At 50.9% G+C, this 12,317-nt stretch overlaps 1 protein-coding gene across 1 annotated transcript in view; it reads left to right on the plus strand.

Annotated features, from left to right (window-relative positions):
* Nucleotides 1-12,317, plus strand: part of Sned1 (sushi, nidogen and EGF like domains 1) — a 60,020-nt gene that overhangs the window by 12,509 nt on the left and 35,194 nt on the right. The window contains exons 2-6 of the mRNA XM_032901670.1: nucleotides 4,361-4,648; nucleotides 7,032-7,172; nucleotides 7,665-7,827; nucleotides 9,726-9,851; nucleotides 10,185-10,298. Coding sequence (XP_032757561.1) covers nucleotides 4,361-4,648; nucleotides 7,032-7,172; nucleotides 7,665-7,827; nucleotides 9,726-9,851; nucleotides 10,185-10,298 — 832 coding nt within the window. The remainder of the gene's footprint in view (nucleotides 1-4,360; nucleotides 4,649-7,031; nucleotides 7,173-7,664; nucleotides 7,828-9,725; nucleotides 9,852-10,184; nucleotides 10,299-12,317) is intronic.

The raw sequence follows: 12,317 nt of genomic DNA on the forward strand, positions 1-12,317 counted from the left end.
AACCTCTTACTGAGTGTCTGGGGACAACATGGAGGCCCAAGGAGATGTCACGCACATCGTGGGTTTGCTCTCTTAGCTCAGGAGCCTGGCGTTTACAGTAAGTCTGCTCTCCAGCCCCAAGAGGACAATATTTCATCTCTCAGGGCTGAGCTCTGCAAACACAATCCAAGGAAATGGCCTTGCCGATAGCTGGCAGGGACTGGCATTCTTGTTTGTACCAAAAAAACAAGGCTGGGGCCAGAGCCCGCATGGTTTTGCCCAGACATTTTACCAGAGAATATTTTCAAGTGGTCACGAAGTGACCGATGTCCATTTGTCACCCTCTGGTCTGCTGAGGCCCCATTAGGAATGGTGAGGTGTGACGCCATTACACCTGCATGATGGTTGTGAAATGATGTTTACCCCTAGGAATCCATGAGGCCTCGTGGTCTACTTTGATGATGAGACAGCCGTGCCAGCTCTCCTTTGCCAGCATTTAGACTGAGTATCTCCAAACTGGAAGCTTTGGTTCATTTTAATGAACTGTGTGGCGGACAGGTGTGTGCATCTGCATCCTGTGCTGTTTGTTTCAGCTGACGGGCAGGTGATCCCAGTCTCCATTGCCTTGTGGTTTGGGTAGCCACACCAACTCAAGCAGAACGAAGTTTGCTACACTTGATCTTAGCCAAAAGGCTAGAGAAGCGATGGACTCCCTTTGCAAACTTTCTAACTGTTGTAACCTTTGTAAACCCTCAGTGCATGCAAGTGACCCGACCTTGCCTGAGGAGTTCTAGCAGCTAGGGCATACAGGCTAAAACAGCTGTAACTGCCTCCCAGCCCCTCAAGGTGGGGAAATAATCAGGTCCTAGCCCCAGATGTCCCTAAGGACCCTAATGGTCCTTTTCTAATGGCCTGAGGCCAGAGAGCGGCCAGACTCTGCCCAACAAGAAAAAAAAAATATCCCACCAATCCCTGAGCTTGCCCTATAGATTGAGTCACGTAATCCCTCCAATGCCAGGCCACCCTGGAAAACTGGCCCCGCCCTCCACAAGACACCCTCTGTGAACCGAGTGCTGCCCACTTCTCTGCTGCTTCTCACCGGCAGAGGCAGCCACCCTCCTGGGTTTTTCCCTCCTAATAAACTTCTTGTGCGAGGTTTGTTGTGGTGTGACCTTGTTGTGGTGTGACCTTGTTGTGGTGTGACCTTGTGGTACTCCTTGGCTCGTGACTGCCAGGATTCCTTTCAGAACACAGTTGTAACACTTTTGCCAGAGCAGAGCTTTCACTGGGGAAACCTACCCTACCCCCCCAGACTCCCAAACCCCCGCCCCTTCCAGAACAGAGCGGCAACACTTTCACTGGGGAAACCATCTCCTGAGGGAGCCGACCTTGTTACACACACCTGCATTAGGGAAATTTGCCAGCAGCTGGAGCAGAACTGCAACACTATCTGTTCCGCGGTTAGTTTTTCAGCCATTTTGAGTATTTTAACTGCTCCATCTCACCTCTCTGTCAAGGATGTGCTGCTTCTGTGGTCTCAAAGATTCTCCAGGTGGCACCGTACAACCGTTAACATACTGAAGCTCATTAAAAACTCCACTGTCCCCATTACTCCCCCTTGGAGCATGCAGTGACCTGAGGAGACTTCATTTTGATGCCTTTCCCGGGCGGAATGCCTTTGTTGTCTTGAGTTTTAATTTGTAGATCTTCTGCACTGTTCCATTAGCTGTGGTGTCCCTTTTGGTCCTTGTCCACGTGGATTTATGCTCTAACTTCTCCTTTCTTCCCTTCTTGGATCTCTGACCTTGAGTTTCCTGTCAACTTGAGGTTGATTCAATCTTTCATGGTTTTTTTTTTTTTCAGAGCTGGGGACCAAACCCAGGGCCTTGCACTTGCTAGGCAAGCGCTCTACCACTGAGCTAAATCCCCAACCCTGATTCAGTCTTTAAGTATGGGTCTGTATTTCTGTGTATGCATTTATTTCTGCCTGTGTAAATCACCTTCATTTAGCAGCTTCAGTGTCTCCTCTGAGCCTAGGTCTCTATGTTGGCACTGCTGTCTCCTGGCACACTGAAGACTTAAAATGCCACTGTTCTTTAGCTTCCATTAAAAGTCAAGTGGCACGGAGAGACCCACCAGAACATCAGGCAGAGCTTGAGAAGTCCTGCGGAAGAGGGGGAGGAGAGATTATAAACATCAGAGGGGTCAAGGACACCACAAGAAAACCCACAGAATCAACTAACTTGGGCTTGCAAGGGCTCACAGAGGTTGAACTGCCAACCAGAGAGCCTGCTTGGGACTGACTTAACCCTTCTGCATACATGTTATAGCTGTGCAGTTTGGTTTTCCTGTGGGGCTCCTAATGGTGGGAGCAGGAGCTGTCTCTGACTCTTTTGCTGGCTTGTGGGACCTTTCTCCTCATACTGGGCTGCATCATCCAGGCTTAATAAGAGAGAACATGCCTAGGAAGCTGGCCTTTTCTGAAGGGAAATGGAGGAGTGGTGGATCTGGGAGAAAGGGGAGGTGGGTGAGGGTGAGGTGGGGGGATTGGGAGGGGAGTGGGGGAATTGTGGTTGGAATGTATAATAATAATAATAATAATAATAATAATAATAATAATAATAATAATAATATGGTGGTGGTGGTGGTGGTGGTGATTGAGATTATGTTTTATAAAAAAGTCAGCCATGGGCACCTGAACAGCTCCTGACTGTTGTCTGTCAGCTCTCTTCTTTCAGAGTGCCTTCCTGCATTTGGCGTTCTACTTTTTCCCAACCGGTTCAGTGTGGCTTTGTTTTAGTCCCCGAGGTTACTGGAGGTGCAGCTGCATGTCTCTTGTCAATCCTGGAAGATTCTCCAATGCCTGTGTCCTTACTGCTCTCTGGTCCTTGTGCCGGCTCTGTGCCTCTCGCCTGTGATCTAAGCGCTCCGTCTTGTCTCTGTTCCCAATTCCTGACAGTTGCTTAGCCCACCTGCCTTCCGGTTTCAGTTCACCACTTTTCTGTACTTGCATCAAATCCATTTTGAACTCTCTCCTGTTTCTTGGTTATATGTATTTGACTGCTTGTTACATTTTGCCTTTTGAGAAACCTTCTTTTATAAATACCATCAAGATTTTTTTTTGTCATGACCCTTTCCTCCCAATTTTTTACTGTAATAAAATACATATGTCTTCGATTTTAGGTATGCACAGTTCTGTAGTGCTAACGTGCATTTAATTACTGTGTTAATCATTACCAGTTGCCATGTTCTTGCGCGGAGAAGGTCCCACAACCCTGACTAGGGACAGCAAGGGACTGAAGAAAAGAAGACCCACAGACACACATACAGAGATCATGTGGCTTGGGTTATCGATGGAGACTGCACCCTGGAAGCTCAGCCTGTCTAATGTATACAGTTGAACAGGGAGCTGACGTTATTGTGTCCTTGTGAACAAGGAGGCTTAGCTAATCTTGGCAGGAGCACTGTCCATAGGGGATCACTCTTCGGGCTGTAAATATCTAGAGGAGAAAGCGATGATGGATATTTTCTGCAAACACTGTCAACATTTGAACTCAGACCCAAGGCAGGTTTTGCAACTTAATTCCCCCTCCCCCATAGCCATCATCCATCCAAACAACAAGCTGAAACCCTAATGCCCTGTGAGGTCAGAGGTAGAGACAGTCCATCTGTAACAAAATGCCTTCTACTGTACAGCATATAAGCCACAGGATTTAAAGAACAGTTCTCAAGCCTGAGAAGTCCAATCACTACCAGATTCCATAACTGGTGAGGCCTGACTTCTGACTCATAAACTGGAGTCTTCTCACATGGCAGAAGGCAGCATTTGGGTTTCTTTCATGAGGGCATTGATGTCATTCATAAGAGTTCTCCCCCATAACTGTACCAGCTCCCAAACACCCCACCTTTGACTTAAAGATTTAACACATGGCAGGTTAAGTATTAGCCAAGAAAACCAGAACACAGATGGGGTAGGCTAAACCGCGTCAGGAGAGCATGGCCAGTAAGTTTGAGGGTCAGGGAGAGCCTCCTGCCTGCTCGGAGACCCAAGCACACACTTCCCAACTTGGCCATCACAGCCTTTCCAAGCTATGCTGGTCCCTGGGCCTCTTGTTTATTATTTCCAAACTTGGCTCAATGCAGAGCCCTTGCCCTAGCATAGGCAGCAGCTAAGCATTGGGTTAACACACAGCTCAGAGCCTGGAGCTGCATACAAGGCGAGAACAGGACCACATGGTCCCGTTTCAGGGGTCAGGGGCTCTCAGCCAGCCTGAGCTGGACCACTAAGAGGATGCTGGGAGGTGGGGCAGCTGAGATGGCACTGGGATGACCACCTTCTGCAGTGCCTGGTACATCTGCTTCCTGGCTTTCTGTCCCACAGGTGAACAACAACGGGATCATCTCCTTCCTGAAGGAAGTTTCTCAGTTCACCCCCGTGGCCTTCCCCATCGCCAAAGACCGCTGCGTGGTAGCGGCCTTCTGGGCAGACGTGGACAACCGACGCGCAGGCGATGTCTACTACCGGGAAGCCACCGACGCAGCCATGCTGAACAGAGCCACGGAGGACATCAGGCGGTACTTTCCTGAGCTCCCGGACTTCTCTGCTACCTGGGTTTTTGTTGCCACTTGGTACCGTGTGACCTTCTTCGGAGGCAGCAGCTCTTCCCCCGTGAGTCCAGGTGGCTGTGTGGCCTGGGAGGGAAGCTGTGTGGTTGGGGACCCTGCCAAAGCAGGTCAGATGTAGTGGCTCTTGCCACTTCTGAAATCACAGGGCCAGGGTGGAGGACAGAGCCTCACCCTCCCTGCCTCAGTGAAGCAGGGAGGCCCAGCACAGAATCCTCCTGTGGGGGCTACACAGGAGGCATGGTGCTAGGAGGTATTCTGCTGGAATGGTTTGGTTCTCTAGCAGTTCCAGGGTGGGCAGGGTTAGGAGGGTCTGTTCTGGGTGGGAGTTTTTTATTAACTTTTTTATTAGTTAGTGGGAGGTTTTTTTGGTTGTTTTGCTCAAGCGGGTATGCGTGTGCCTGTAGGGTATGTCCTGGGTGTCCTGTCTTGCTTTGTCACTTCCTAAATCATCTAGACAGGCTCTTTGAGCTAATCTAGCAGCCAACAAAACCCAAGCAATCCTCCTGCCTCCACCACTACCTTACTGGAGTGACAGGCTTACGTGCAGCCATGTTCCAGTTTGTACTTGTGCCGAACATTCAAATCCCTGTCCTCACACTTGTGTAGGGAGGCACTCGTATGCAGCTGGGCCACCAGCTCAACCTTGGTTGGCTTTTGTTGTTTTTTGTTTTGTTTTGTTTTGTTTTGTTTTGAGTAGGGTATCGTGTAACCCAGGCTGGCTTCAAACTCACTATGTAGCTGTGGGTGGCCTTCGATTCCTGGTCCTCTCAGGTCATCCTTCAGGGTGAGGGTCACAGCTATGCGCCTCCACACCTGGCTGATGTTTCACTGCTCTCAGATGGACTGGCTGAGCCCTTGTGTCTTTGGTGGGTGTGGTTGGCTGCTGCTGTCCACCAGAAAACCATTTTCCAGCACTTACTGTGGATGGGAGCTAAGACACACGGAAAGAGGCCCTGGGAAGCAAGTGGCCTTTCCAAGCGGTTTATTCACACAGTGAGGCCTTTTTTGGAGAGCACCTACTGGCTGGCAGTCAGTGTCCCAAGTACTGGGTGACAACCCTAGACAGAACCAACAAGACAAGCCCAGACTGTGGGGTTTATAGAAGCCCCTAACAAAGGCAGCAGGTGGCAGGACATGCTCAGAAGTACAGTCTGACCAGGCAGCACTTATTGGAGCTGTGGATGGAGACACTTTGCGGATCTCGTCACTCCACAGTCACAGCACTGTCCTTTGCTGACGGTCGCCCCTTCTGGCCACCCACACAAAGCATTTATCTGCTTATTGTCTCTCCCGCCAAATGTTATGAAGAACGATTCCTGCTCAGCCTTTCACTGTTTCCAATGACTGAAACTCTGACATAGGCCCAAGCACTACCACTGCCTGAGAGCGTGGCTACGTGGGATCCTGCCGTGACACACACATCCCCAGAGCAGTTTGCTGTCCTCTCAGGGTATCCCCCAGGTGTCCGTTTAGAGGTGCCTGTTCCCTGCACCCCAGATAAGTACACTGTCATCTTCCTTCTTTGCTATCCCTGCAGGCACAGCAAGGTATGCTCCTTTTATACTCGGATCTACACATGCTGGGCTCTTTCTAGTATCATTGCTACCGCACTATGTGATATAATGTTCTTATTCATATCTTATGCCAGTTTTCTTAGTCCTCTTTGTCCTTTTTTTATTGTTCCCAGTTCTGGATATACAGGATATCAGCAGCTTTGACTGCCATGTGTTATAAATACATTTTTTTTTTTTTGCTACTGTCTGCCATTCATTTTGACACTATAGCACTTTTCCCACTTGGAGGCTTTTTTTTTTTTTTTTTTTTTTTTTTTTTGGTCTGTAAATGTATTGATCTCTCTTTGCTGTTAATACATGGCAGAAGTCTCTGTGCTGCAATGTGTATTGCCTGGTGTTTTCTTCTAGGACTTCCATGGTTTTTGTTTTAAAACCACACTGAGTTTGGGATTTGCTTTCATGGGTGGTGTGAAGTGGGACATGATGCGCTCTTCCAGTTTCCCGTGTGTCCCAAGGTCATTTCCTCACCCCAATCTGGAACGCTGTCTCAGGGTGCACTTCTCAGGGGTGTTCATGGAGTCACAGGGCAGGAAAACCATCAAACCTAATGCTAAAAGCTGATTTTTCCCCTTGTTTTTGTTCTGACCACACAGACTTTGTGGGTTTGGCTGTGTGAGTGCTAGCCCACTGGACATCTGTGCCCCAGCCTCCACAGGAGCCTCTCGAGGCTGGGGACAGTGTCTGCTCCAGGTGTTCTGTCCCTGACCCTTTACAATGGGGTCGATGTGCACTAGGCTGTAGAGATAAAACCGTCATGGCCCTGCCTTGCTTGGCTGTCCATTTGGGGGACAAGGAGGCTCTGATGAGGGGCAGGGAGTGCAGCCAGTCACAGCTAGCCCCGTGTCTTGGCAGGTCAACACATTCCAAACGGTGCTCATCACTGACGGCCGGTTCTCCTTCACCATCTTCAACTATGAGTCCATCCTGTGGACTACGGGCACACACGCCAGCAGTGGTGGTGATGCTGATGGCTTGGGAGGCATTGCAGCCCAGGTAAGCCCAGATATGTCCGGGGGCCCCTGACCCTCCCGCCAGGAGAGGTAGGCAGACCTTCACCATAGCAGATACCTGCTCCCCTCCAGACCTATGCAGAGATCAGTGTGTGGCAGCCACATGACTGTGTCCCACGGACCTCTCAGTGCCCACCACAAAATAGACTCTGCTGCCTTTGCCCCTTCCTCTCCCATAAAGGTCTCAGTCCCAAATGTGCCCATCCCCTATACTGTGTACTTCCATACGCCAACTTTTTCCTGGAGTAGCACTTCTCCTGGGCCCTTAGTGAGGCCTACATGCTAAGTGGTGAGTGCTGGAAGCGAGGGGGACCTCCAGTACCACACTTGACTGAGGGGCTGCAGTCAAGTGACCCCAACATCTGTAGTGTCATCTGCTTACAAGGCCATCTCTCCACCGTCCCTGACTTGGCCATCCTGAGGGAGGACTCGATGACTGTAAGGAGATCTGCCTCCCTCTCTGCCCCGCCCCCAGGCAGGTTTCAACGCAGGTGATGGGCACCGCTACTTCAACATCCCTGGGTCGCGCACAGCAGACATGGCTGAGGTGGAGACCACCACCAACGTGGGCGTGCCCGGGCGCTGGGCGTTTAGAATCGATGATGCCCAGGTGCGCGTGGGGGGCTGCGGCCATACAAGTAAGAGGCTCAGGGAGGGGAGGGTTGAGGAACCCTGTGGCAGTAGGGGTGGGGCAGAGGGTAGAACCTATCCCCCACCTCACTGAATTTCCCACCTACCCCCCCCTGTCCCACAGTCCATCCTGTCCCATGCCTCAGGTGACCTGGGTCTTCTGGGGAGAGGAAGGGAGCAGGGTTGCCACATCCCACCCCTGCCTCCATCTGTGGTGGGTGTTGGGGGGACAAGGACATCCATAGGCCTGATGTTGGTGACAAGCCAGAGCATTTTATGGTCTTGCTGGTCTAGGAGCACAAGCAGGCAGATTACTCCAGTAGCCCAGACTTAGTCATGTGCTCACTCAGAAACCCCAGCTCCACTGCCATGACTCCTCTAGAAGGTACCGCACCCTGAAACACCCTGTCCACAGTGCAGAGGTGTCCGGGCACTGGCTGGCTGACCTGCCAATTAGGAAGACCCCCCTCATCGCAAGCCCTCCTAAACCTGGGTTGAAGACAGGCCGCTGCTGGGACCACCGCCCAGTCTTGTTGCTCATGTGAATGAGGCCACAGAACAGGGTGCCCTTCCCTGACACCGAGTCCCCCCAAGAAAAGTCAGCAGGGATACCACACAGAGCCGCTGAGAGTCAGGGAGGCTGTCTGGTGAAGGGAGATGGTGTGAAATACCAGGGAGGGAGAAGCTGGAACACGCCTGGCACGCTGGGTACTGAGAGCCACGTGACTATACATAGCAGGCCAGCCTGGGAAGCCAAAGCTGAACTCAATGCCATCACGGACCAGAGTAGCAAGTGTAGCATTTAAGAGGGCAGAATCCCAGGGCAGCCCCAGCCCCAGTCCTGGCTATCAGTCAGCCCTGACACCAGGACTCCGGGCCATAGCATCTGAAGCCGTCCTGCAGGCGCCACTTGTGGTGGGGACTGGGGGTCCCTTGTCAAAGGCCAGAGTGCTAGGTTCTGGTGAGAATCAAGGTACATGTGTGGGCAAACCATACTTTGAAGCCACAGCAGCTTAGGTCGAAAGGCACTCTGGGAAGAGGATCCCTTTGGGGCACCATCATTACGGAGCACCTTTATCCATGCCAAGGGCAGTTGTGGGACATTATATAGACACAAGCTTGCTCAAGAAGGGAGGGTGGGTGGTGCCTGAGAAGCGGTCAGTGCCTTGTGTCTGGAAGGGTAACTGCCAAGCAAGCCCAGCTCCTCTTGCAGCCAAGATTTCAAGTAGGCCGGGTGAGCACAGTGCTGTAAGTGAAGCCAGCTGACAGGATGCTAAGTTCCCCATCCAGAAGGTACCCACAGTCTGAATGGTGTGCTGGATCACTGGGCCTCTCTGGAGTCTCCCTGGAGCCCTACTGAGAGCAGGCAATAGGAGTCCTTGAGACTTTCTGATCACCTGCCAATTTGTTAGTAACCTCTTATTTCAGGAGCCCAGCCTGGCCTCGTAGAACTGGACTTGGAGGTTGCTGAGATCTCCAGAGACCCTAGGGAGGCATGATAACCACTGGCTGTGATGATGAAGTGCCAACTTAGGAGACCAGGAGGATGGCTGAGCAGGCCCGAGCTTCTAGAAGTGTCCATGGTAGAGGTGGAAAGGATTAGAGAGATAAAGGAAGGAGCTGTGGGTGTACGTGATTGTGGGCGTGTCTGCCACCACAGGAAGCCAGAGTCAGAACTTAGGACACTAAAGATCAGCAAGAGATCCTGGCAAGAGTACCTGCCAGGCAAACAGGGCTCCAGCTCAAAGACCCAGAACATGAGCGCAAAGAAGCACAGTTACCAGTGTCGTGGTCACTAAGCTATCCTTTGGGCGGAAAGAAGGGAGACGCAGCCATTGCAGGTGGCTCTCTTGCCCACATCCTAGATGCAGTGTTATGAGGCGTGGGCTCCTTCCTGTGTCCACAGCCTCTGTGTGCCTAGTCCTGCGTCCGTGCCTCAATGGTGGCAAGTGCATTGATGACTGTGTCACGGGCAATCCCTCCTACACCTGTTCCTGTCTCGCTGGCTTCACGGGGCGGAGATGCCACCTGGGTGAGTCGTTGGTACCCAGGTGGGGGCAGGGTGCCCACTGATGGCCCATACCACATCATTCCCCTGCCCACTGGTCGTATCCCAGGTTCAGGGAGACACCGCAGGTCCAACAGTGGCTTTGAGGTCAAAGATCTCTGTCCGCGCGATGTCGAAACAGATGGCAGCCAAGTGCTGTGGTTATGTGGCAGTGAGTGTCGCTGCTGCTGCTCCTAGCCACTCTAAGTTAAGGCCTGGCTGAAACTGGGGCCTAGTCCATCCACCATCCCTACCCAAAGCCCTGGCAAGTCCTTCACAGTTTCCTCTACTGAGGCCCCAGCCTGCTCCATGTTTCAGATGTGAACGAGTGTGCTTCCCACCCATGTCAGAACGGTGGGACCTGCACCCACGGTGTCAACAGCTTCAGTTGCCAGTGCCCCGCCGGCTTCCAGGGACCCACCTGTGAATCAGGTAAGACGCACCCGCCAGCCCTGCACGCAAGAAGACACAGCTGGGCAGCAGTGCGGCCAGCCCAGTGAGTTAAAATGAGGGAATGCAGGAGCCTGATGTTAGAGGAAGGACCTGTCTTATGGTGTGGGTAAGACCAAACACAGGAGACTATAGCAGACAGAGATTTCCTGGCCCAGGCACTAGGTCGTGGGTGAAGCTCTGGATTAGAGAGAGCCCAGGTCCTGCATTGGGCCAGGGTCTGAGTCAGGAGTCTTCGGGGAGTGAGAAGGTTGGGGATTTCTGGGGTAAGATGAGACAGCTTTGAGGCAGGGAGGGCAGGGTACATGCTTGCAGAGCACAGCTTCCTACCACATGCATGATTGGCCCCTGAACCAACTGCTCCTTTCAAAGCTCTCACAGGCCGGGTGCAGGGTGGGCCAGGCTACCGTAGCCCTTTGTCTTCCCAGGGCATCTGAAGCATTTGCCCATAGATTCAGCCTCCAGTTCCTCATCGCTCCACTGGGCCCTCCTCAGGGTCTTCCCCTCACCCTGCACTGTCCCTGAAGACTCTGTTCTGGCCCCTATCCTCACCATGTGGGCTATTCTATGCTAGGCCAAGGCAGCCCTTTAATGCCACACACCTTGACCACATTCCCAGCCCAACTTAGCCAAACAGGAACATCCCGGCACCATAGCGTCCTTAAGAGTGTAGCGGTCATTATAAAAAACTTCTAGAGTGTTGTTCAGGTCTTCTATCAGGCTTCTTAAGCCCTTTCTGCTTAAGAAATTTTTATGCAATCCCAGGTATATTGGTACATAAAATCGCTATATAAGTCACCATGGTGATAAATCATGAAATTTATCTTAAAATTATCTGACTACATATAATTTTACCACTTATTAAAAATGAAAGCAGCCAGGAATGGTAAATGCCTCTGAACTCAGTGTTTGAGAGGCAGAGGCTTCATAAGTCTGAGGTCAGCCTGGTCTGCATAGTGAGTGAGTTCCAGGCCAGCCAAGGCTACATGGTACAAATGGAAGAAAACAAGGTGAAAGCAGATGTACGCACTAATAAGAAATGTGCTTGTTTACTTTTACATAATTAAATCTTGGCTTAATATTTGAAACTGCAGGACAGAGGATTTTTAATACTTTTCAGAGTTGAATATTTGGATTTTATAAGCATCAGTGATAAGAACACTGCTTCACATAAATGCATAGAACAGAATGGCAGAAGTATGTTTCAAAGAGAAAGCATATATACAATAAGAAAACTGTGGTTCATAATAGAGCGTAGTCTGGAATCTGAGCCGAGGTGTTTCAGGCAGTGTCCACGGTCTTGGCCGCCACATGAGCTGCACACTGTGTTGCACACTGGGTTCAGAACCCAGGCAGCAGCAAAGCCGTACATAACACAGTGCTCACAGCCAGGGCACACCACACTCGCCACAGATTTCACTTTGAACTTGTTGTGCATTCAGAAGTATTTTACTGTTGCGATTTTTTTCACAATGCCCTACTGCAGCTATGTGACCACATGGGGTTTGCAACTCACAGTTTGGCTACAATTTAGATTGAGTATATCCAAATAGCATCCATACTGAAACTTCCGTCTAGAAAAACAATCCTATTAGGATTCATGGTCATAAAAGCTAAGTGTTCCATTTCTCTCTCTCTCTCTCTCTCTCTCTCTCTCTCTCTCTCTCTCTCTCTCTCTCTCTCTCTGTGTGTGTGTGTGTGTGTGTGTGTGTGTGTGTGTGTGTGTGTGTACTGGAGAAACTGTAGTTAAATGACAATAAGAAGTTTATACAAGGGGCTGGAGAGATGGCTCAGTGGTTAAGAGAACTGACCGCTCTTCTTAGAGGACCAGGGTTCAATTCCCAGCACCCACATGGCAGGTCATAACTGTCTGGGATCTGATAACTTCACACAGACAAAAACACCAATGGACATAAAAAAAAATTAAGGGTTGGGGATTTGGCTCAGTGGTAGAGCACTTGCCTAGGAAGGCGCCAAGGCCCTGGGTTGGTCCCCAGCTCA

This window comes from Rattus rattus, chromosome 4 (genome assembly GCF_011064425.1).
Source record: "Rattus rattus isolate New Zealand chromosome 4, Rrattus_CSIRO_v1, whole genome shotgun sequence".
Classification (NCBI taxonomy): Eukaryota; Metazoa; Chordata; class Mammalia; order Rodentia; family Muridae; genus Rattus; species Rattus rattus.